Source organism: Hippopotamus amphibius, chromosome 17 (assembly GCF_030028045.1).
Source record: "Hippopotamus amphibius kiboko isolate mHipAmp2 chromosome 17, mHipAmp2.hap2, whole genome shotgun sequence".
Lineage (NCBI taxonomy): Eukaryota > Metazoa > Chordata > Mammalia > Artiodactyla > Hippopotamidae > Hippopotamus > Hippopotamus amphibius.
The window spans coordinates 26,140,556-26,166,615 of NC_080202.1; the positions used below are offsets into that span (position 1 = coordinate 26,140,556).

At 41.0% G+C, this 26,060-nt stretch overlaps 2 protein-coding genes and 1 pseudogene across 2 annotated transcripts; all 3 read right to left on the reverse strand.

Annotated features, from left to right (window-relative positions):
* Positions 1-908: 908 nt before the first annotated feature.
* LOC130840549 (olfactory receptor 4D2-like) lies at positions 909-1,844 on the reverse strand. Its single transcript, XM_057716172.1, has one exon. It carries the CDS (start codon positions 1,842-1,844, stop codon positions 909-911), a length of 936 nt encoding a protein of 311 aa, XP_057572155.1.
* A 9,646-nt stretch (positions 1,845-11,490) lies between these two features.
* Positions 11,491-12,420, reverse strand: LOC130840708 (olfactory receptor 4D2-like; annotated as a pseudogene).
* Positions 12,421-15,705: 3,285 nt separating this feature from the next.
* LOC130840556 (olfactory receptor 4D1-like) lies at positions 15,706-16,641 on the reverse strand. Its single transcript, XM_057716180.1, has one exon. It carries the CDS (start codon positions 16,639-16,641, stop codon positions 15,706-15,708), a length of 936 nt encoding a protein of 311 aa, XP_057572163.1.
* Between the last annotated feature and the right edge of the window lie 9,419 nt (positions 16,642-26,060).

Consider the following 26,060-nt stretch of genomic DNA (forward strand, 5'->3'; position numbering starts at 1 on the left):
GAGGAAATGAGTGGATCTTCCCATTCCTGTTTGCAAGAAGTGTTGAGTCTGAAAACAGGGGTGGGTGGGTGGGGGGAAAGCAGTAAGCAGTCAGACTCCTGCAGACCTGGTCCTGAATTTATGTCCCTCTCTAGCCTCAATTTCACCCTTGGGCGTGTTGTACAGCCCTTCTGGGTTCAGCCCCACCATCTCCATGCCTCCCTCACTGTACTTAGGAATATCTGCCCTGCTTCCAAAACACTACTCAACTGATGAAAGAAAAAATGTCAGGAATAATAACAACAATCCTTCTATAGGTTCTATGGTTTACAAAATATTCTTACACATTTTTTATTTGAATCATAACAAAAGTGAGATGATTGAGACAGATATTGTTTTATGCTAGTTTAGTGAGGAAGAATCTATGAATCCAAGAGAGGCCAGGTGGCTCATTCAAGGTTCCTAGTCTGGTAAGTAATGGGTCAAGGGCTCCCAATTTAGAGCCAAGTGTCGAAGTTCTGTGCTCTCTCTATCACTCTGGACAAAGAACGAAAGGGTTATGGAGAAAAGAGGCCCAAATGCAGAAAACAGAACTGCTCTTCTGGGAAAATGCTGTTATCCTAAGAGGAAACTGTCCACTAAAGGCAGAAAGGAGGGTGTGGCTTTCCAAGATGTTTCCAAGAGAACATATTGTCATAGCAGTGTTCAAATCAACCTTCACACACACACACACACACACACACACACACACACACACACACACACAAGGATATTTTCCTATTTACTAGAAATCTGAGTTGTTTAATTTCAAAATTATTAAGATCTAAGATGAACTTACAACATTTCCAAAGCTATGAAGAGGCATACAGCAGCTCTCACTCCACCTTATAAATGGAAAACAAAGCCAAAGAGAAGTGATCTGCCCACTGTCACTCCCTGTTACAAACCAGCCGGTACCTCCCTAATCTCTTCACTGCTGCCTGCATCTCCTGGTTCCGCAGGGTGTAGATCATGGGGTTGAGCATGGGGGTCATGACGGTTTGGCTAATGGACACAGCCTTGTCCATGGAGAAGGAGGTGAAAGGCTGGGCATAGAGGTAAATGCTTGGAACAAAGACCATAGACACCACGACGATGTGAGTGGTGCAGGTAGAAGCTGCCTTCCTCCTTGCCTGCCCTGAGCGGGACCTCAGCATCACCAGGATGGCTGAGTAAGAGGTCAGGAGAAGGAGGAACCAGATGAGGACCAGCACCCCGCTATTGGAAATGATAAGGGACTCCAGGAGGGAGGTGTCTGTGCAGGCAAGTCTCAGCACTTGTGGAACGTCACAGTAGAAATTATCTAGGACGTTGGGGCCACAGAAAGGCAGTGGGAGCATCAAAGCCAGTTGGGAAATGGAATGGATGAAGCCTCCCACCCAGCTAGTCACCACCAGCCCCACACAGAGCTGAGTGTTCATGATGGTGACATAGTGGAGGGGCCGGGAGATGGCAACAAGATGGTCATAGGCCATCACTGAGAGGAAGAAGACCATGGACCCTCCCAGAAAGTGGAAAAAGAAGATCTGGGCCATGCAGGCTTGATAGGAGATGGTCTTCTTCTCAGCGAGGAAGTCCACCAGCATCTTTGGGGCAGTGACTGAGGAGAAACAGAGCTCTAACACAGCCAGGTTTCGGAGCAGAAAATACATGGGTGTTTGGAGCCGGGAATCAAAGGTCACTGTGACCATGATGAGGAGGTTTCCCATGACAGTGGTGGTGTAAACAAACAGGAACACCAGAAACAAGAAGAGTTGGAGCTCCTGAGTCTGTGAGAGGCCTAGGAAAACAAATTCTGACACCCACGTGAGGTTCTCTGATTCCATGGTGCCTTCTCCATACACCTAAAGAACACAAACCACAGGCAGAGATGCATGAAGTCACTACTTGCCCTTTGAGTGCTTTCAGTGTTCAGGTCTAGATGATGGAAATTTATGTGCAGATGATAATACCAGCTCTGATTAAATGGCCTTGTCTCTGGAGAGTTCATAGCTGGTGTTGGAATACAGAGTCTTGAGATACCTTAAAGCCATTCATAGACACATGCAACCTGCCTTTCAAGGATTCAGTGTAATACAGTGGTGGGAAGACTCTTGGAGTCCAATGGACCTGCAGTCAAATTTCAGAGCCTCTATTTCCTTGAGATTTGGCCTTGAGCTAGTTACTTAAACTCTCTGAATCTCCGTTTCCACATATATAAGAAAATGTTTTCTTTATAGAAATTGTCTAGGGGATTATATAAAATAACACATAAGGTTCCTAGAACAGTGTCTAGAATAATAAGCGGTAATCACTCTCCTCTGTGTAGTCTCCTACTCTAAAGACCTCCTCCCTTTTTCCAGACTCTAATACATTTTTGTCCCAATCACTTTTCATGCAACAGTTAACACATGTGAATGAATTTTTCATGGGTCTATATTTTCCCTCCACAACTCATAATGTGCTACAGACATAGGTCCTGATTCACAATTTATTTGTGCCCTGCAGTCCCCATCCTTGCTCATAGTCAGTACTTGATAAATACCTGGTGTTAACTGCTGGGTGGGTGAAGGTCCATGCAGAAGAGCCTCTGGACACAGCGGGACACCTGGGGCACTCCATTTCTTTCCATGCTCCACAGCAGGTGGCCCCTTTCTGGGTGGGGCTCCCCAGATCACAGGTGGAGATAAGAGGCAGAGGGGTAACTATCATTAGTGAAGAAATAGATAATGAGTGTATTGTTTGAAGGAGACAGAGCTCTTCTGAAAGGACAGCAATTTCAGAAGATGATATTGAATCCAAGGGTAGAAGAGAAAAACATGTTGAGGGAGACGAAATGGAAATAGTTGAAGAATTAAATGGAGGAAGGAAATTATAAGGAAGGAAAATGGGGGAATAGAATGAGTGAAGAAAGAAGAGAAGGAAAGATGGTGGGTGGGGGAGAGAATGGAAACAAAGATGAAGACAAAGATGGAGGTTGAGAGAAAGTGGTGACAGGTGAGTGTGAAGTGCCCTCCCCACTCCCCCGCCTCGCCTCATCTGCCACCCTGACCTCGCACAATCCATTGTCTCTCTTCCCTTCTTTTCTTAATTAATTTTTATAGGATTGTAGTTGCTTTACAGTGTTGTTTTAGTTTCCACTGTACAGCAAAGTGAATCAGCCATCTGTATACACATATCCCCTCGCCCCTGGACCACCCTCCCACCCAGGTCACCACAGAGCACCGAGTAGAGTTCCCTGTGCTACACAGTAGGTTCCCACCAGTTATCTATTTTACACACAGCAGTATATATATTTCAATCCCAATCTCCCAATTCATCCCACCCACCATTTTGTCATCCATACATTTATTCTCTATTTCTGAGAGATCACTCTCTTCCTGTTTTTCACTTCAATTTGCTTTAACTCCAGTCCACCTTCTACACAGCTGTCCATGAGACGTTTCCAAATGCTGAAATGATCAAGTTCTCCTCTCACTTCTATTCTTGTAGTGATGCTCACCAGAGCCCCTTAGGAGCCACATCAAATCCTTTGTGGATCAAGTCAGGGTAGAAACACATACACGTGCATGCAACACAGCATGTCATACAGGGCTATAAAACACAGCATCCATCTGCCTTTGTAAAACGGTATCTCCACCTCTGATGAATCACTAGCTCTTTAAGGGATTACAGTCTTAAACATGCTGCATATTTATTTATTGCCATATTGGTTCCCTGGAATTCTGTTCATACCTTCTCAACCCTGGAAAAGACCCACTCAAATGTCACCCTCTGTCACTCCTGTCACCATTTCTCCCATACAGAACAAATCCCCCATTTTCCAGTGTTCTTAACCATCAAAAACATACCTCTGTTATAGGTTTATCATCATTCATTTTTTCAGCTTCTCTCCTTAACTTACCACATCATAATGTCAATTACCTTGGTAATCCCAGAACCTGGAACAGCAGCTCTGATACAGCACATGATCAGTAAATATTGTCAAATTAATGTATTAAATAGGTAATTGATTATTTGGAGATTTTTAAAGTGAATTTACTTATCCTCCCTTCCCTATTTCATAAGGTCAGATCTATATGTGGTTGTTAAAATTACTGGGGTTTATGTGCAACCTGAAGCAGCCACATAAAAGCACATCCCCCCAATTATTTCCCAAGGCTCTCCTCCAACTTTAAACTTAGTACCATCAAGTCTATGTCACTTGTTTATTCTCTCCAGCCTCCAGCAGATGTTTTCAAGAACCTAATTACCATTGACCTCTGGGCAAGTGTGGAAACCCTCAGGCTCTCACCTTCCTTCAGACCCAAATGGGGGAGGAGAGTTCAGGTCTTACATCTTTCTGGGAGGTCCTCTCTGTGCAGCTGCACAGCTTCCTGATCTCTGCCCATATCTCACACACATGACTCATGGGCATGACTCTGGGGAATTGGGGATATCCTCAGGGAGAAATTATTGGACTGGGCACAGGAAGCAGAGCTGGAACGACTCCTGCTGGGGACAAGGGAACCATGGGAGTTGTTAAAAACTCTCTAAGTCTTCCAGAAACACTGACTATTTGGCCATACTCCCCAAGGCAACCTACAGATTCAATGCAATCCCTATCAAAATACCAATGGCATTTTTCACAGAACTGGAAAAAATAATTAGAAAATTTGTGTGGAACCACAAAAGACCCCAAATAGCCAAAACAATCTTGAGAATGAAGATCAGGGCTGGAGGAATTATGTGCCCTGACTTTAGACTATACTACAAAGCTATAGGAATCAATACAGAATGGTACTGCAGAAAAACAGACACATAGGTCAATGGAACAGGATAGATGGCCAGAAATAAACCCATGCACTTATGGTCAATTCCTCTCCAACAAAGAAGGCAAGAATATACAATGGAGGAAAGACAGCTTCTTCAATAATTGGTGCTGGGAAAACTGGACTGCTGCCTATTAAAGACTGAAATTAGAACATTCTCTAACACTATATACAAAAGTAAACTCAAAATGGATTAAAGGCCAAAATGTAGAACTGTATACTATAACATAGGCAGAACACTCTTTGCATAAATAGCCACAATATATTTGGGGATATGTCTCCTAAAGCAAAGGAAATAAAAGCAAAACTAAGCAAATGGGACCTACTTAAACTCAACAGCTTGTGCAGAGCAAAGGAAACCACTGATAAAATGAAAAGACAACCTACTGAATGGGAGCAAATATTTGCAAATGATAGGACTGATAATGGGTGAGTAGCCAACATATATAAACAGCTCATACAACTCAACATCAACAAAACAAACAAACAAAGAAAACAATTAAAAATTGGCAGAACTTAATAGACATTTTTCCAAAGAAGAAATGGAGATGGCCAGAAAAGCACATGAAAAGATTCTCAGCATTGCTAATCATCATGGAAATGCAAATCAAACCACAATGAGACATCACCTCACACCTGTCAGAATGGCTATCATCAAAAAGAACACAAATAAATGTTGGCCAGGAAGTGTAGAAAAGCAAGCCCTTGGACACTGTTGGTGGGACTGTAAATTGGTGTAGCCACGTGGAAAACAGTATGGGGGTCTCTCAAAAAACTAAGAGTAGAACTACCATATGACCAAGCACTTCTACCCCTAGTGTAGTTCCGAAAAAATCAAAAGCACTAATTTGAAAAACTACATGTGCTCCAATGTTCCTAGCAGCATTATTTACATTTGCCAAAGTATGAAAACAACCTAAGTGTCCAGCAAGAGATAAATGGATAAAGATGTGTTACATAGATATGATGGACTACTACTCAGTCATAAAAAAGAACGAAATTTTGTCATTTACAGTAACATGGATGGACTTTAAGGGCATTATGGTGAGTGAAATAAGTCAGACAGAGAAAGATGAATACTGTATGATATCACTTGTATGTGGAATTTAAAAAATACAACAAATTAGTGACTAAAAGAAAAAAAGCAGACATATGGAACAAACTAGTGGTTACCAGTGGGAAGAGTGATGGGAAGTGATATAGCAATGGGGAGTGGGAGGTAAAAACTATTGGGTGTAAGATAGGCTACAAGGATGTATTGTACAACACGAGGAATATAGCCAATATTTTGTAATAACTGTAAAGGGAGTGTAGCCTTTACAAATGGTATAAAAAATAAAAAAAAAAATTACAAATGCCCTCCCTACCAAAAGAATACCTGGAGCATATTGGAAGCTTAATGAATATTAACTGAATTAATGTATGAGCAAATAACCCCCCAAATAAGTTAACACTACCTTCTGTTAATCCATCTGCCTAAGTGAAAATAAAATAATTCTATACGAAAACCCTGCAAACAAAAAACAGAACAACAGCAACAAAAAACAACACTTACTCTTTGAAAGGTCTGCCTTGAGGGCAAAAAACAAGCAAACAAACAAAAATTTAAAAAACAACAACAACAAAACAAAAACCTACCAATGACAATAAAAATTGTAGATATTCATGACAAGTAGGATTAGGAGACCAGGATCAGAAAGGACAGAGGCTCTCCAAAAGAAATAAAATTTCTGGGATTTTAGGAAGGACACATCGCATTTCAGAGATCAGTGGTTCACACACTTGAACATGCATTAGAATCACCTGGAGGTGAGGTGAGACCTCAGAAACTCCCACGCAGAATTTTTGACTTAATAGGTCTTGAGTGGAGCCTGAGAACTGACATTTCTAACAAGTTCCCCAGTGATGCTGATGCTGCTTCTCTGGGGCCCCAGTTTGAGAACCCCTGACTTTGAGTTTCACTGCTCTTGTCAGCACAACAGAGAGTTCTTTCTCACAGCATCATCCAGACAACTGGTTTAATAGTTTACTTTTTTAAAAAAGAATTAATTGACCTTAACTTGGACAATGTTATAGGTGGGAAGATATTTGTATCCTACATTGGAAACAAACCCTATAAATCTGTCTTTTATTTTGTCAACCAGATCCCAAGGTTGATTCCCCATCCAAATCCAATTCTACTGCACCATCTATAACATTCTGGGACCCTTTACATATGAATTGTCACTCAGCAAGGTCTTCCTTTCATACAAAGACTAGTACAGAAACTGCATAGGTTTTCTTGTTATGATGAACCAGTCAGAATAGAAATTAGTGGCTTTATAATCTTGGTGTACAGTAGTTTTCCATTCTGCACAAGATTTCCGGGGTGAGCTGAGTTCTTATCTTTCAAATATTTATACTTAGCAAGAACATAGAAAAACATTATCTGAAGCTCTGGTTTCATCCAAAGACAAGAGATATAGTTTAAAAAACATGAATTCTTCCCAATATTTAGAGTTTTACTCCATTTTAAAAACCAACCACTTGTTAAAATAGCCTGGGTTGATGCTGGGGAAGGGACTAGGTCTTATCAATCTCCTTGACTGTCAGATGTCACTGACTATAACATTACTAACAATAACTAATTAAATAACCTGGACTAAGTCATTATTATTCTTATTTGGTTTTCAATAAGAAAGCCATTGTATTTCTACCTTGTATATTTCTCCTCTCCAATCACGTAAATGTTTGTTAACACATTTCAGCCCCAAAGTTGTTTCCTCAGAGCATGATTGTGGAAGATTTATCTGTCTTAGAAATTGATTACTCTGTGGCTTATTGTTTTGGAGCTATTGTACTTGGCCCTTTGTGAATGTTCAATAAATGTGTAAAAATTAATAAACTTCAATTAAATAGAGTTGAGAGACCAGAAGGGGGAGCTCTCAAACCCTGTGACAATAGCAGAGCCCAACAGGAGAAAGAAAGATTCTACTTCTTTCCTGGCAAGGACTCAGCCAAAGAAAAGCCATGGACACTTTGTTTACTACAGCCTCCCACCTTCCTTTTCTCTCTAAAGAAAGAAGTTTCCTTCCCATGGGGGACTTACATGGGGCTCACCATGAGTGCAGACCCTGAACTGCAATTCTCTGCTGATCCTGAATAAACCCATCTTTGCTGGGGAAATATTTGGCAGTCTAGTTGTTAGCATAACTGAAAGTTATCCTTTTTTAAGACTAGGAGAGCAGTAAAAGTCAGGTTGGGTACACCTCTATAAACAATGCTGAGGATACAGAAATAAGACATCCATTCTCTTCTCAAGGAATTCACAGGTTGATGTGAAAAACAGACCTAGAAACACATAAATACATTCCAGAGAGGAGATAGCTTTATGAGGAGATAGCTCTACTAGGAGAATGGTCAATGGTTAAAAGGCAGAGCAGCTAACCATGCCTGGGAGAAAAGGAAGACTTTGGAGAGGACATGACATTTAAACAGAGGTGACATGCAAGTGTGTTAGGCAGACAAAGGGGGGAAAGTGTGTTTCTGGCAGGGAGAACAGAGCTCCAGAGATGAAATGGCACAATATAGACCCCATGTACCCTCAATGGCTCAATAAGGCTGGAGCATAGGGGAAGTAGTGGGACCTCTGGGGGGAGAGGAGGCAGGGATCACTGTGAATACTGTTAAGAGAGCAGGCTCATACATTTAGTTTTCACCTTGAGGGAGGTGAGAACCAGTGGAGGACGTTATGCAGAAGAATGACCTACAGATGAAGGCCTCTCTGGCAGCAGGGAGGAGGAGAGAGGGGAGAGTGGAGATGATGGACATAGTTGTGCAGCTCCTCTCTTTATTCATACCCCATCCTGTTTCAGAAAAGACTCAATGAGGGCAGATAGGGGCTTACACTGTTCCGTGTTTGTGACTCAGCCCATCCCAGCTTCAAAATAATTAAAGATGTGAGGAGAGTGAAGCGCTAGAGGAGAAAGGGAAAAGGAGATGGGGGATAAGAAAAGAAGGAGGAGAATAAAAAGGTAAATAAGAAAAATCAGGGAGAGAAAGCCAACAAGCCCACAAACAGCCATGGGCTCAGTGATATCAAGAAGCTGGTTCAGTGAGTCTGTGGTGCCCTTGGCCTCTCCCTCCTGAACCTAGATGATCTCCATGCTTCATTATGATGTATGTCCTCACACATCTCATTCAAAGCCTGGAGGTGAGGAAACAGGTGGAGGCAGTTTCTTTCTCCTCCTACATCTCTTGCCTCTACTCTGGAGGAGAAATCTTTTCCAGAATCTCCCAGGCTAACTCATGGTTTGTTGTAATTCTCATTCCTGGATCACATGAACACATGGGCGCTCCTAGGTTCTACGTGTTCTAGAAAAGTGAACACTTATAATAGGGGACAAGGAAGGGGGATGTGGTTGGGAATGGCTTTGGGGAGACACTCGAGAACAAGCCTATCTGGAAACAGGAATGAACTTGATGGACCAGAGGCAAGAGAATGTTGACAGGGATGTAAAGTCTGTCTTATACAGGAAGACTCATCTAACAGCAGAGGTCACGAACTCACGTGTGAGTAACATAAATGAGAGAAGGAGGTCAGGCAGGAATTTCTCTATCTAAAGAGATACTGAGGCCCATCACTCTCCCCACTCGAGCACAGGACTTGAGCATCTAAGCCAAAGACAGGAAATCAAGATTTTTCTTTGCAGAAACAACTCTGGAAAAATAGACCTCAACGTTTTTGCACTTTGGGGTCCCTGCAGGAAATAGCTGATTTCCTCCAGAAGCTTTAAGGTAAAGTCTAAAAGCTTCAGTACATCGAGGTACCAATTAGTATTTTATTGCCTTGCTCTTCAATGTAGATAGCCAAGGGTCAAAAGGAGTTTAAGGATGGCTACTAATACAATGGGAAAAACAAAATAAATAGAAAAATGAATGAGAAGAAAACTGAAAAGAAATAGGAAACAGAAGAAAAGTTTACATAATTACCATTGAGAGAAGCAAGAATATATTTCTGTCTCTGCATAAGAAGCAAGTTTTAAAAATAAGATCTCAATAAAAGCTAATACTAAAATGAAAGATTGATAAACTCGACTACATGAAAACTAACACCAAAAATAAAGAAGACAAACTACAAATCGGGAGCAGGAATTATAATAAGTACAGACAGTATTATAGTAAATACTGAGAACAGATCAGTAACCAAATTATGTCCGAACTCCTACATTAAAAAGAAAAAGCCACTAGAAAAGCAAACAAAGCATTCATGGGAAACTTGCACAGAATAAAAACATGGAAGGCAACGTTAGAGAAATGCAAATCAAGACTACAGTGAAATGCCAGTTTTTACTCAAGTGGCAAAAGTGAAGAAGTCTGACAATATCAACTCTTAGGAGGAGGCTAATCAAGGGGAACACTTCAGCGCTGCTGCTGACCACGTAATTGGGTACAACCACTTTGGAAAACAATGCAGCACTTCTTTGGAAAGGTAAATCTTTGAAGATCTCTTGATTCAGCAACTCCATTTCAAGGTATATGACCCATAGCACCTCAACATAACAACTGGAGACAAGCAGAAGAAGATTCCAAAGAGCAAAAACTGGGAACAATCCAAACAGGCTTCGTCTCACAATGGAATATTACACAGCCATGCAAATGAATGAACTACAGCCAACCAGAACACTGTGGGCATCTAGAAACACAGTGTTTAGTGAAAAAAAGCAAATTTCATAATATTGTGTACAGTCTTTCCTTTGCATAAAGCTCAAAAAAGCAAAACAAAAGAATATACTTATTATGTTAAAATGTGATGAAACTGTTTTTATAGGCAAAGGAATGATAAACACCAAATTCAAGAAAGTGGTTTCATCTGGGCAGAGGTGATGTGATGGAGAGGACCTATAGGTAGGTATAAGTTATTGCTAAGTTCTGGTTCTTGAGCTGAGTAGTGTAAACACAAGTGTTCATACAATGTAATATAGTGTTTTAAAACTTAGAGGCATTTTACACATAATCTTTTGCTTGTTATAATTATTATACTATATTAAGCAAAAAACTGAACATTCATGATAATTTCAAATTTGAATATTAGATAAAATATAGTTATATGGTTCTGTCAATATTTTCTTGCAAGTTTTTGGATTTGATTCTTACAATAAAGCTGGGAGGTTTAGGTCAGATAACAATTTTAGCAAGTGTGTTGAGGAAGGAGTCATGAGGCCAAGAGAGGCCAGGTGTCTCATTCAAGGTCATCTATTTGGTAAGTGATGGGTTAGGATCTCCAGTTTAAGGCTTAAGACTCTAAATATTGTGCAGTTTCCAACCATCCAGACTCACACCAAAATGGGGTCCTGGGAAAAGAGATCAAAATACAGAAAACAGAACTACTCTTCTGGGGAAATGCTAAATCCTAAGAGGAAACTGTTCAGGAAGAAGGCAGAAAGGAGGGTGTGGTTTACCCAAATGTTTCCATGACAACACATCTTATTGTCCTAAGAGTGTTCAAATCATCACCAAAAACAAAAATAAGGATATGATCCATTTTCCTGAAAGTGCGAGTGGGTTACTTAAGTTCACTATGCATTCACTTCCATGATAACCCTCACAACACACCCACAAGCTACAAACAGGGCAGATACAACAGCTCTCTCTCTAGTTTACAGATGGAAAACAAAGCCAAAGAAAAATGACCCACCCACTGTCACTCCCTTTTACAAGCCAGCTGACACCCCCTTACTCTCTACACTGCTGCCTGCATCTCCTGGTTTCTCAGGGTATATAGATCATGGGGTTGAGTGTGGGGGTCATGACGCTGTGGCTGATGGACACAGCCTTGTCCATGGAGAAGGAGGTAAAGGGCTGGGCATGGAGGTAAATGCTTGGAACAAAGACCATAGACACCACGACAATGTGGGTGGTGCAGATGGAAGCTGCCTTCCTCCTCACCTGCCCTGAGTCGGGCCTGAGCATCACCAGGATGACTGAGTAGGAGATCAGGAGGAGCAGGAACCAGATCACATCCAGCATCCCATTATTGCATGAGGAAATCTAAGGCAGAAGTGTCTGTGCAGACTAGTCTTAGTACCTATGGAATATCAGAGTAGAAGTTATCTAGGATGTTGGGGCCACAGAAAGGCAGTGGGAGCATCATGGCCAGTTGGGAAATGGAATGGATGAAGCCTCCCACCCAGCTAGCCATCACCAGCCACACACAGAGCTGAGTGTTCATGATGGTGACATAGTGGAGGGGCCGGGAGATGGCAACAAGATGGTCATAGGCCATCACTGAGAGGAAGAAGACCATGGCACCTCCCGGAATGTAGAAGAAGACCTGAGCTATGCAGCCCTGGTAGGAGATGGTCTTCTTCCTAGCGAGGAAATCCACCAGCATCTTTGAGGAAGAGACTGTGGAATAGCACATGTCTATGACAGCCAGTTTTCTGAGTAGAAAATATATGGATGTGTGGAGCAGGGAATCAGAGGTCACTGTGACCATGTCGAAGAGATTTCCCATGACAGTGGTGGTGTAGACAAACAAGAACACCAGAAACAAGAAAAGATGGAGCTCCTGAGTCTGTAGGAGCCCCAGGAAGACAAATTCTGACACCCATATGAGGTTCCCTGATTCCATGGTGTCTTCTCCAAACACCTAAAGAACACAAGCCACAGACAGAGGTGCATTAGTGCTCAGGGGCTCAGATGGAGCTGTCCAGGTCTAGATGATGGACATTCATGTGCAGATCATAATCCCAGGTGCTGATTTAATGGCCTTGTCTCTGGAGAGTTCCCTAGTTGGTGCTGGAATATACATTCATAAGATATATTAAAGCCACCCAGAGACACATGCAACCTGCCTTTCAAAGGTTCAGTGTAATACAGTGGTGGGAATAGACTTGGAGTCTAACAGACTTACAGTCAAATTTCTATTTCCTTGAGATTTGACCCTGAGGAAATTACTTAATGTCTCCGAATCTCAGTTTCCACATTTGTAAGGTGGAAATAAAAATGTTTTCTTTGTAGAATTGTCTAGAGGATTCAATAAGATAACAACAAGTTTCCTATAACATTGCCTGGAATAATAAAAGGTAATTGCTCTCCTCTGTGTAGTCTCCTACTCTAAAGACACCCTCCCTTCGTCAAATCTCTAATACATTTTTGTACCAATCATTTTTCATGCAACTGTGAACACATCATAATGTTAATGAACTTTTCATGTGTCTATATTTTTTCCTCCATAATTCAGCTCTAAGCTCCCATAGGTATAAATATGTATCTTAAAATTTATTCGTGCCCTGCAGTGCCCATCTTTGTTGATAGTCAATACTCAAAAAGCATGTGCTGTGGACTCTGGGTGGGTAAACAATCATAGGGAATGCCTCCCTCATTGTTGTAAGTGACCCCTTACTGGTGAGGTGACAGGACATACCTGGTGTGTGTGCTGAGACAAAACAAGGGGGAGAGAGACTCTCTGGATTAAGAAATGGGTGAGGGCTATTGTATGAAGGGGACTGGAAGATCTCTTCTGAAAGGAACAAGAATTTATAAGATATTATGGAATAGAAGGAAAGGGAATGGAAAGGTGGAGGGGCAGGGGAGGGAACAAAGGTGAAGAAGGACACAGAGGAAGAGAGATAGAGGTGACAGGTGAGGGTTAAGTGGCCTCCACACTCCCCTGCCTTGTCTCAATCCCACCCACCCCCCACCTGCCTCCTGCAATCTATTGTCCATCAGAGGTCATTTTAGTCTCATCTTTCTGCTTCGATCTGTGTCCACTCCAGTCCATCTTTTATATCACTGCCAGAGAGACCTTTCTAAACTCATATCTAATCATCTTCCTTCCGCATTATAATGTTTTAATGACTATCAAGGGCCCAGAGCTTAAAACTGAAACGCTTAAAAGCTGCCTAACATGCTTTGTGGGGCAATTCAGGGTTGAAACACAATGCTTACCTACCTGCACACAACTCCTTCTCAGTATGTCATACCAAGCTCTATAATGTAGCCTCCATCTACCTTTCTAATCAGTATCCCTGTTATCCAGGAACTGATTCCTGTTCAAGGAATTCTTAGTCTCTCACATCTATCATATACTTGGTTATTTCTGCAGCTTTAGGAATGAATTCTGTTTCCTCAAATACTTTCTGCTACCTTCTCAACATAAAAGTCTTCCAATATCACCTTCTTGTGACTCCTTCTCCATTTCTCCCAAGCAAAATTAATCCCTGACATCTTGGGTTCTTTTTTTTAATTTAAAATAACTGATTTTTTTTAAAAAATTGAGGGTATGTGTTTTACAATGTTGTTTTAGTTTCTACTGTACAGAGAAGTGGAGTTCCCTGTGCTATACACCAGGTTCTCATTAGTTATCTATTTTATACATATTAGTGTAGATATGTCAATCCCAATCTCCCAATTCATCCCACCCTCTCATTCCCCCCTTGATGTCCATACATTTGTTCTCTACATCTGTGTCTCTATTTCTGCCTTGCAAACTGGTTCATCTGTACTTATCTGGGTTCTAATAACATTTTATAAGTACCTTTGTTACAGCTTTGATCACTTATTTTCTGCTGTCTTTCTTAACAAGATTGTAAATCAAATTACTTAGTATCCCCAGCACCTATAAGAGGAATTCTGAGTTAGCAGTTCCTAAAAAAGGTTTGCTAACATATGTGTTAGGAGGTAACTATGTGATCTTGTTCAATGTGACCACGTGGAGAATCTGGTGGTGTAGTCCCTTATCCTTTAATGTCAGCATCCTCCCTCTAAATCACAGGATCAAGTTTTCATTTGGTTGTTAAAAGCCTGGTTTCACACATGCAACTTGAGGAATCTGTGTTCAACACCTCGTTTCCCCTGCACTACTTTCTGAGGCTGTCCTCACACTTTACACTTACTACCACCAAGTCTTTGTCACTTGTTTATTCTCTGCACTCTCCAACAAGTAATTCTGGATACTTCTTACAGCTGCTCTATCTACAGGGGGGAAACCATGGTCTCTTACCTTCCTTCAGCCCAGAATGGGAAAGACCCTTGTAGTCTTACATCTTCTCTGAGTTCCTTTCTCTGCAGCATCAGTTTTCCAGGCACTGCCCATACATCATGAATACAACAAGAGTGTGATCCTAGGAGACGAGGGTATATCCCTGGGAAGAAACTACTGGACTGGGCTCAGGAAGCAGAGCTGGGCTGATGACCACGGGGGCAAGGGACCTCCCCTCTCTGGCCTGGGTTCCCCAACTATACTACAGCATTCTCCTCACAGCCATATCAGCCAATGGAGATAAAGATTTGGTTAGGAAGTAGAATAGTTTGCAGACTATCAAAGGAGTATTTGGAGGAAAAAGAAGAAATCCAAAGAGCAGGTACTTTTATGGAAAATAGTTAGAAAATGTTACAAGTGATATCTTCCAAAATACCACGGTGGGGAGTGAGGCAGAGAGCAGGGAGCAGAACAAATGTGACTGTTCCAGATTTAAGATGAAACTCTAGACCATTCATTACAGATATTCATCCATAGATGAGGAATTCTGTAAGTTTCCAAGTGTGATTGTGGGAGACCCTGAGTTTCAAATCCCGCCCATATGTCCTACCTCGAAACTTGGGAGTCAGAGGAACCATCTCCTGGTCAAACTCTGCCCCTCACTTGCTGTTCATCATTGAGCAGGTCACTACTCTCTGAGTTTTCCCACTTGAAAAACTGTTTAATATAATATTAACATACCACTGTCAATTTTGGAAGAATGAGACAAAAGTGTGAAAGAGCCTAACACAATACCCGACACAGGAGAATGTCCATAGAAATTTTAGTTTAATCTCAACTGGCACACTCCATAAAGCCTTTCCTCCATTCTTCACATGGGAAAACAAAGGTTCAGAGAGAAGATTTGTCATCTAAAGTCAACCTATTTTAAGTTCACTCCCTGCTGGAAATGATGAGGCGCTTGCCTAATCTCTTCACTGCTGCCTGCATCTCCTGGTTCCTCAGGGTGTAGATCATGGGGTTGAGCATGGGGGTCATGACAGTCTGGCTGATGGACACAGCCTTGTCCATGGAGAAGGAGGTAAAGGGCCGGGCGTAGATATAGATACAGGGAATGAAGACCATAGATACGACGATGATGTGGGTGGTGCAGGTGGAAGCCGCCTTCCTCCTTGCCTGCCCTGAGTAGGACCTCAGCATCAGCAGGATGACAGTGTAAGAGATCAGAAGGAGCAAGAACCAGATGAGGACCAGCATCCCACTGTTGGAAATCATAAGGAACTCCAGGAGGGAGGTGTCTGTGCAGACAAGTCTTAGCACTTGTGGAATGTCACAGTAGAAGTTATCCAGGATGTTGGGGCCACAGAAAGGCAATGGGAGCATCAGAACCAGCTGGACAATAGAGTGGAGAAAGCCCCCTACCCAGGCAGCCACCACCAGCCCCACACACACTCGAGTGTTCATGATGGTGACATAGTGGAGGGGCCGGGAGATGGCTATGTAGCGATCATAGGCCATCACTGAGAGAAAGAAGACAGTGCCACCTCCCAGAAAGTGGAAGAAGAAGATCTGGGTCATGCAGCCCTGGTAGGAGATGATCTTCTTCTCAGCCAGGAAGTCCACCAGCATCTTTGGGGCAGTGACTGAGGAGAAACAGATGTCTATGACAGCCAGATTTCGGAGCAGAAAATACATGGGTGTTTGGAGTCTCGAATCAGAGGTCACCGTGACCATGATAAGGAGGTTTCCCATTACAGTGGTTGTGTAGACAAACAGGAACACCAGAAATAAGAAGATCTGGAACTCCTGAGTGTGTGAGAATCCTAGGAAGACAAATTCTGATACCCACGTGAGGTTCTCTGATTCCATAGTGTCTTCTCCATACAACTAAACAACACAAACTGCGGACAGAGATGCGTGAAGTTATCACTCACCCTATTAGTGCCCAAGGGCTCAATTCAATAGCCCAAGTCAATATGATGGACATCCTTATGTACAGATCATAATATCAGGTGCTGATTGGTTGATCTTGTTTCTGGAGAGTTTACTAGTTGTTGCTAGTACGTACATTCTTGAGATGTATTAAAGCCATCCAGAGATGTGTGCAACCTGTCTTTCAAAGTTTCAGTGTAATATACATGTGGGAAGAGCCTTAACATCCATCAGAACCAGAGTAAAATTTCCGAGCTTCTCTTTCCTTGAGATTTGACCTTGAGCAAGTTACGTAATCTGAGTCTCAATTTCCACATCTGTAAGAAAATGTTTTGTGTAGAGAAAATTGCCTGAGGGATTAAATAAAATAATGCATAAAGTTCCAAGGACAGTGCCTGGTATAATAAATGTTAGTCACTCTCCTCTGTGTAGTCTCCTACACTATTCCAGTCTCTACTACATTTTTATACCAATCATTTTTCCTTTTTAAAAAATTACCTTATTAAAATTTTTATCCTTTTTACAACTATAAAAATTACCTTCCATTTACAGTTATTCAAAATATTGGCTATTGTACCAATCACTTTTCATGCAACACTTAACGCATCATAATGTTAGTGAAATTTTCATGTGCCTCTGTTTTTCCTTCACAACTCAACCATAATGTGCTAGAGAATAGGTCTTGATTTCACAATTTATTTGTGCCCTGCAGTGCCCATCCTTGTGCATCATTAATTAATGTCAGTAATTAGTTAATAAGTACCTGGTGTTAACTGCTGGGTGAGTGAAAATTTACTGAGTGTTCAGGATATGCAAGGGAGCCTCTGGACACATCTACACATCTGGAACATTCCATTTCTTTCAATCCCCAATGTACAAGGATCCCTTCACCCAGATCATATGTGGGGGCAAGTGGAAGAAGGGTAACTGTTTAATTAGTGAAAAAATAGATGAAATATATTGTTTGAAGGAGACTTGGAGCCCTTCTGAAAGGACAGCAAATTTAGAAGATGATACTAAATCCAAGGGTAGAGTGAAAGAAAAACATTGAAAGAAAAGAAGTGGAAATAGATGAAGAATTAAAGAGAGGAAGGAAACTACAAGGAAGAAATGGGAGAATAGAATGAGTGAAGGAAGGAGAATAGAAAGGTGGTGAGATGGGAGAGGTAATGGGGCCAAAGTGAAGAAAGACAAGAGGGTGAGAGCTAGAGTGACAGGTTAGGGTGAAGTAGCTTCCCCACTTCCCTCCAGATCCTCTCAATCTCCACCTGCTCTTAAGTGACATCCTGAAATCATTATCTCCTAGAGATCACTCCCTTCTTATTTTTCACTTTCATCTTCTTTCACTTCTACGCACCTTCTACACACCTCTATGTGAGACCTTTCTAAATGCTGAAAATTTCACACTCCGCTCTCACTTCTATTCTTATAGTGATGCTCACCAGGGCCCCTTAGGAGGCACACGCAATACTTCGTGGATCAAGTCAGGGTAGAAACACATACACATGTGTATGCAACTCAGCATGTGATACTGAGCTGTAAAATGTAAGCTCCATCTGCCTTTCTAATCATTATCTCCACCTCTGATGAACTGCTAGCTCTTTAGTGGATTATAATCTTAAACATGCCACACATTTATTTCTTTCCATGTTTGTTTTCTGGAATTCTCTTCACCATCCTCTAGGTTTATTATCATCTATTTTATCAGGTTCTCCCCTCAACCTATTACATCATAATTTCAACAGCTTTGTTACACCAGAACTTGGAACAGCAACTCTGATATAACACATACTCAGTAAATAGTGTCAAGTTAATGTATTCAGTAGGTAATTGATTATGTGGAGATTTTTAAAGTGATTTTACTCATCCTCTGTTCCCTATCTCCCAAGGCTAGTTCTATACTTGGTTGCTAAAAGTAATAGGTTTTATATGCAACATGAAGCAGCTGTTTTGCTTCAGGGTCTCACCTTCCTTCAGTCCCGAACGGGGGAAGAGAGTTCAGGTGTTACATCTTCCTGGGAGTTCCTCTCCATGCAGCTTTACAGCTTCCTGATTTCTGCCCATGCCTCACCAAATTACTTCCCGAGGCTCTGTTCCAACATTAGACTTAGTACCATCAAGTCTATGTCACTTGTTTATTCTCCCCACCCTCCAGCACGTGTTTCCAAGAACTTAATTTCTGTTGACCTATCAGCTGGTATGGAAACCTTCAGGGTCTCACCTTCCTTCAGTCCTGAATGGGGGAAGAGAGTTCAGGTGTTACATCTTCCTGGGAGGTCCTCTCCATGCAGCTTCACAGCTTCATGATTTCTGCCCATGCCTCACAGACACCACTCATGGGCATGACCCTGGGGATGAGAGGATATCTGTAGGGAGAAATTCTTGGATTGAGCTCAGGAAGCAGAACTAGAATGATTCCCACTGGGGGCAAGGGAACAATGGGAGTTGTTAAAAAGTTTCTAATTCTCTCAAAAACACTTCCTATTTGAAATGTCTGCCTTGAGGCCAAAAAACAAAACAAAACAATACAAAAATCAAACACACACACATATACAAAACAAAAGAAAAGCCAACAAAAGCCATTGAAAATTACAGAGATTTATGACATGGAAGATTAGGAGATCAAGATTAGAAAGGTCAGGTTCTGTCAAGTTTTCTGGGATTTTTGGAAGGACCCATGTCATACACCAGTGATTCACACACTTGAGCATGCATTAGAATCATCTGGGGGGAATGTTAAAACTCCAAAACTCCCACACAGAATTTTTGATTTAGCAGGTCTTGGATGGAGCTGGAGATTGTGCATTTCTAATAAGTTTTCAGATGATGTTGATGCTACTTCTCCAGGGCCACAGTTTGAGAAGAACTCGCTTTGAGTTTCACTGCTCATCAGCACAATGGCCAGTTCTTTCTCACAGAATCATCAAGACAACGGGTTTGATAGCTTACTTTAAAAAAGCATAATTGATCTCCAGATGGCAGAGTAGAAGGACATGTGCTCACCCCTTCTTACAAGAACACCAGAATCACAACTACCTTCTTAAAAACCATCAACAAAAAAATGCTGGAACCTACCAATAATGATACCTTGCATCCAAAGACAAAAGAGGAACTAAAATAAAGTAGGAGGGGTGCAATCGTGATAAAATCAAATCCCATACTTGCCATGTGGGCTACCTCCAGACTGCAAAACAACTATACCACAGAAGTTATCTGACTGGAGTGAAAGTTCTGAGCTCCACACCAGACTTCCCAGTCTAGGGGTCTGGCAATGGGAGGAGTCCTCAGAGAATCTTGTTTTGAATGCCAGTGAGATTTGATTGCAGGACTCAACAGGATGTGGGGAATTGGAAACTGCACTCTTGGAGGAAACACACAAAGTCTTGTGCACAGAAGGACCTGGGGAGAAAAAAACAGTGACCCCATAAGAGACTGGATCAGACCTGCAGGAGACCCTCCAATACTGCTAGTATTGGAGGGTCTCCTGCAGAGGTGGGGGCGGCTGTGGCTCACTGTGGAGGCAAAGACACTGGCAGCAGCAGTTCTGGGAAGTATTCATTAGCATGAGCCCTCCAGGAGGCCATTAGCCCCACCAAACAGCCCGTAGGCTCCAGGCCTGGGTTGCCTCAAGCCAAACAACCAACAGGAAGGGAACACAGCACCACCTATCAGCAGACAAGTGGTTTAAAGTTTTACTGTGCACAGCCCCACCCACCAGAGGGACAAGACCCAGCTCTACCCACTGCAAGTCCCTCCCATCAGGAAGCTTACACAAGCCTCTTAGATAGCCTCACCCACCAGAAAACAGACAGCAGAAGCAAGAAGGACTACAATCTTGCAGCCTGCTGAACAAAAAACACCATCATAGAGAGTTAGACAAAATGAAAAGACAGAGGATTATATCCTGGATATAAGCAAAGGATAAAACCCTAGGAAAAAAACTAAGTGAAGTGGCGATAGGCAATCTTCTGGGGAAAAAATTCAGAATAATGATAGTGAAGATGATCCAGGATCTTGGAAAAAGAATGGAGGCAAGGATCAAAAAGATGCAAGAAATGTTTAACAAAGACCTAGAAGAACTAAAGAACAAATAAACAGAGATGAACAATACAAATAACTGAAACAAAAAATGCACTAGAAGGAATCAATAGCAGAATAACAGGCAGAAAAATGGATAAGTGACCTGGAAAACACAATGGTGGAAATCGCTGCTGTGGAACAGAATAAAGAAAAAGAATGAAAAGAAATGAAGACAGTCTAAGAAACATCTGGAACAACATTAAACACACCAACTTTCACCTTATAAAGGTCCCAGAAGGAGAAGAGAGAGAGAGAAAGGACCTGAGAAAATATTTAAAGAGATAATTGTTGAAATTTTCCCTAAGACGGGAAAGAAAACAGTCACCCAAGTCCAGGAAGTGCAGAGAATCCCAGGCAGGATAAACCCAAGGAGGAGAATGCTGAGACACATAGTAATCAAACTGACAAAAATTAAAGACAAAGAAAAATTATTAAAAGCAACAAGGGAAAAAATGACAATATACAAGAGATCTCCCATAAGATTATTGGCCAATTTCTCAGTAGAAATTCTCTCTGCAGGCCAGAAGGGGTTGGCATGATATATTTAAAGGGATGAAAGTTAAGAATATACAACCAAGAATGCTCTAACCAGCAAGGCTCTCATTCAGATTTGATGGAGAAATCAAAAGCTTTTCAGACAAGCAAAACCTAAGAGAATTTGGCACCACCAGATCAGATTTGCAACAAATGCTAAAGGATCTCCTCTAGGTGGAAAAGAGACCAGCAACTTAAAACAGCCTTGTACACATATAGACTGCTATATAAAAACCTCATGGGAACAGCAAACCCCAAAACTACAATGGATTCACACACACAAAAAGAAAAAGCAACCCAAACACAACACTAAAGATGGTCATCAAACCACCAGAGAAGATAACAAAAGAGGAAGGGAAGAAAAAAGACCCACAAAAAAACCCAAAAAACAAATCAAAAACAATGAAGAAAATGGCAATAAGAGCATATGTATCAATAATTAGCTTAAATATAAATGGATAAATGCTCCAACCAAAAGACACAAAAGGCTGAATGGATAAAAAAAAAAGACCCATATATATGCAGTCTACAAGAGACCCACTTTGGACCTAGGGACACATACAGACTGAAAGTGAGGGGATGGAAAAAGATACTCCATGGAAATGGAAATCAAAAGAAGGCTGGAGTAGCAATACTCATATCAGACAAAATAGACTTTAAAATAAAGACTATTACAAGAGACAAGGAAGGACACTACATAATGATCAAGGGATCAATCCAAGAAGAAAATATAACAATTATAAATATATATGCACCCAACATAGGAGCACCTCAATATATAAGGGAAATATTAACAGACATCAAGGGAGAAATCAACAGTAACATAATAATAGTGGGGGAATTTAACATACCACTTTCATCAATGGACAGATCTTCCAGTCAAAAAATCAACAAGGAAATACAGGCCTTAAATGACACATTGGACCAGATGGACTTAATTGATATTTTTGGAGCATTCCATCCAAAAGCAGCAGAATACACATTCTTCTCAAGTGCACACAGAACATGCTCCAATTTACCACATGCTGGGCCACAAAATGAGCCTTGGTAAATTTAATATAATTGAAATCATATCAAGCATCTTTCCAACCACAATATTATGAGATTAGAAATAAACTACAAGAAAAAAACTGTAAAAGCAAACAAACAAACAAACACCTGGATGCTAAACAATATGCTACTAAACAACAAAGAGATCACTGAAGAAATCAAAGAGAAAGTCAAAAAATACCTAGAAACAAATGACAATGAAAACACGAAGCCTCAAAATGGTTGGGATGCAGCAAAAGCAGTTCTAAGAGGGAAGTTTGTAGCAATACAGTCTTACCTCAGGAAACAAGAAAAATATTAAATAAACAGCCTAACCTTACATGTAAAGAAACTAGAGAAAGAAGGGCAAACAAAACTTCAAGTTAGTAGAAGGAAAGAAATCATAAAGATCAGAGCAGAAATAAATGAAATAGAGACAAAGAAAACAATAGTAAAGATCAATGAAACTAACAGCTGGTTCTTTGAAAAGATAAACAAAATTGACAAACCTTTAGCCAGATGCAACAAGAAAAAGAGGACTCAAATCAAAAAACTAGAAATTAAAATGGAGAAGTTACAACTGACAGCACAGAAATACAAAAGGTCATAAGAGACTACTATAAGCAACTGTATGCCAATAAGATGGACAACCTAGAAGAAATGGACAAATTCTTAGGTACAATCTCCCAAGACTGAACCAGGGAGAAATAGAAAATACAAACAGACCAATAACAAGCACTGAATTGAAACTGGGATTAAAAACCTCCCAACAAACAAAAGTCCAGGACCTGATGGCTTCACTGAAGAATTTTATCAACCATTTAGAGAAGAGCTAACACCTATCCTTCTGAAACTCTTCCAAGGAATTGCAGAGGAAGGAAAATTCCCAAACTCATTCCAAGAGGCCATCATGCTGATACCAAAAGCAGACAGAGATGTCACACAAAAAAGAAAATTACAGGTCAATATCACTGATGAACTTAGTTGCAAAAATCCTCAGCAAAATGCTAGCAATCTGAATCCAACAGTACATTAAAAGGATCATACACCATGATCAACTAGGATGCAAGAATTTTTCAATATCTGCAAATCAATTAGTGTGATATACCACTTCAACAAATTGAAGAGTAAAAACCATACGATCATCTCAATAAATGCAGAAAAAGCTTTTGAGAAAATTTGACACCAATTTATGATAAAAAAAAAAAACTCTCCAGAAAGTGGGCATAGAGGGAATCTACGTCAACATAATAAAGGCCATATACAACAAATGTACAGCTAAACATCATAATGCATGGTGAAAAGCTGAAAGCATTTCCTCTAAGATCAGGAACAAGAGAAGGATTCCACTTTCACCACTTTTTTTCAACACAGTTTTGGCAGTCCTAGCTACAGCAATCAGAGAAGAAAAAGAAATAAAAGGCATCAAAATTGGAAAAGACATTAAACGGTCACTGTGTGCAAATGATATATACTATACGTAGAAAATCCTATAGATTCTACCAGAAAAGTACCAGAGCTCATCAATGAATTTAGTAAAGTTGCAGGTTACAAAATTAATGCACAGAAATCTGTTGCATTTTTATACACTGACAACAAAAGATCAGAAAAGAAATTCAACAAGCAATCCCATTTACTATCACATCAAAAATAATAAAATACCTAGAATAAACCTACCTAAGGGGACAAAAGACCTGTACTCCAAAAATTACAAGATGTTGGTGAAAGAAGTCTAGTATGACACTCAGATGGAAAGATATACCATGTTCTTGGATTGGAGGAATCAAAATTGTAAAAATGACTACCCTATGCAAAGCAATCTACAGATTCAATGTAATCCCTGTCAAATTATCAATGGCATTTTTCACAGAACTAGAACAAAAAATCTTAAAATTTGTATGGAGACACAAAAGATCCCGAATAGCCAAAGCAACCTTGAGAAAGAAAAATAGAGCTGGAAGACTCAGGCTCCCTGACTTCAGACTATACAAAAAGCTACCATAATCAAGACGATATGGTACTGCCACAAAAATAGGAATATAGATCAATGGAACAGGATAGGAAGCCCAGAGATAAACCCACACACATATGGTTACCTAATCTATGACAAAGGAGGTAAGAATATACAACGGAGAAAAGACAGTCTCTTCAATAAGTGGTGCTGGAAAAATGACAGCTGCATATAAAAGAATGAAATTAGAACACTATTTAACACCACATACAAAAATAAGGTCAAAATGGATTAAAAATCTAAATGTGAGACTGGACACTATAAAATTCTTAGAAGAAAACATAGGCAGAACACTATCTGACATAAGTCACAGACATATCTTTTTCAATCTGTCTCCCAGCATAATGGCAATAAAAATAAAAATAAACAAATGGGACCTAATTAACCTCAAAACCTTTTTAACAGCAAAGGAAATCATAAACAAAATGAAAAGACAACACACAGATTGAGAGAAAATTTTTGCAAATGATGTGACCAACAAGGGATTAGTCTGCAAAATTTATAAGCAGCTCATGTGGCTTAAAATAATTGAAAAAAAGAACCAAATCAAAAAATAGGCAGAAGATGTAAATAGACATCTCTCCTAAGAAGACATACAGATGGCCAAGAGGCACATGAAAAGATGTTCAACATTGCTAATTATTAGAGAAATGCAAATCAAAGCTACAATGAGTTGTCACTTCATGCCAGTCAGAATGGCTATCACCAAAAAGTTCACAAGCAGAATCAGAGAGTTCAGATGGTGGAGGATAAGGAAGATGCAGAGTTCATCTCTCTCCACGGTTGCATCAGGAATATATCTATAAATGCAACACTTCTCACAGAACACCAGCTGAACGCTAACAGAAGATCTTGGACATCAGAAAGGACTATAAAGGACTCTCTGCCTATCTGGATAGGAAAATAAAAAGAAGGGAGAAGAAGGAGGAGAAGAAGCAGGACAGGACTTGCACCCTGTTTGGGGGCGGGGGGACTAAAGCAGAGGAGAGCTTCCTGAATTCGGGGAAAGCCCCTCTCCCACGTGGAAATTGATTGGGACAGAAGGGAAGTATTTGAGGCTGTCAGAAGAGGGTGAAGTGGTTGATTTGTGGCAGATGGGACAGAGTGAGAAATACACAGATTATCCATACTGCAGTCCTACGTGCCCTGGACAGGGACGTGTGTTGACAGTTGTGCAAAAGGGCTGGGAGCTGGAGTGTGGGGATTGGAGAGCAGACCTAGAGTTAGAACTGCTGTTGGCTGTGGGGAGATGGACTGAGGGGACAGGAAGGAGGAAATCTGCAGCAGGGCGAGCCTATGGAGGAAGACTGGACTGCCATGGAAGCAGGGCACTACTGCTAAATCACATGCAGGGGGTGGAATCACTATTGTAGCCTCTCTCTCCCCACACATTGCCTCCTGTCGACAAACAATAAAGGAGGACCCCTCAGGGTTGTCTCTCAAGTGTCAGTCACTAAGTGATATAAAAAGCCCCATCAGGACTTCCCTGGTGGTGCATTGGTTAAAAATCCACCTGCTAATGCAGGGAACATGGGCTTGATCCCTAGTCCAGGAAGATCCCTCATGCCAAGGAGCAACTAAACATGTACACCACAGCTAATGAGCCTGAGTGCCACAGCTACTGAAGCCTGGGCACCTAGAGCCTGTGCTCTGCAGAAGAGAAGCCTGTGTACTGCAATGAAGAGTAGCCACTCCTCTTCAC

Bases quoted from the DNA above. Each gene is read 5' to 3' on its own strand.
- LOC130840549 (XM_057716172.1), bottom strand. From the start codon at position 1,844: ATGGAATCAGAGAACCTCACGTGGGTGTCAGAATTTGTTTTCCTAGGC.
- LOC130840556 (XM_057716180.1), bottom strand. From the start codon at position 16,641: ATGGAATCAGAGAACCTCACGTGGGTATCAGAATTTGTCTTCCTAGGA.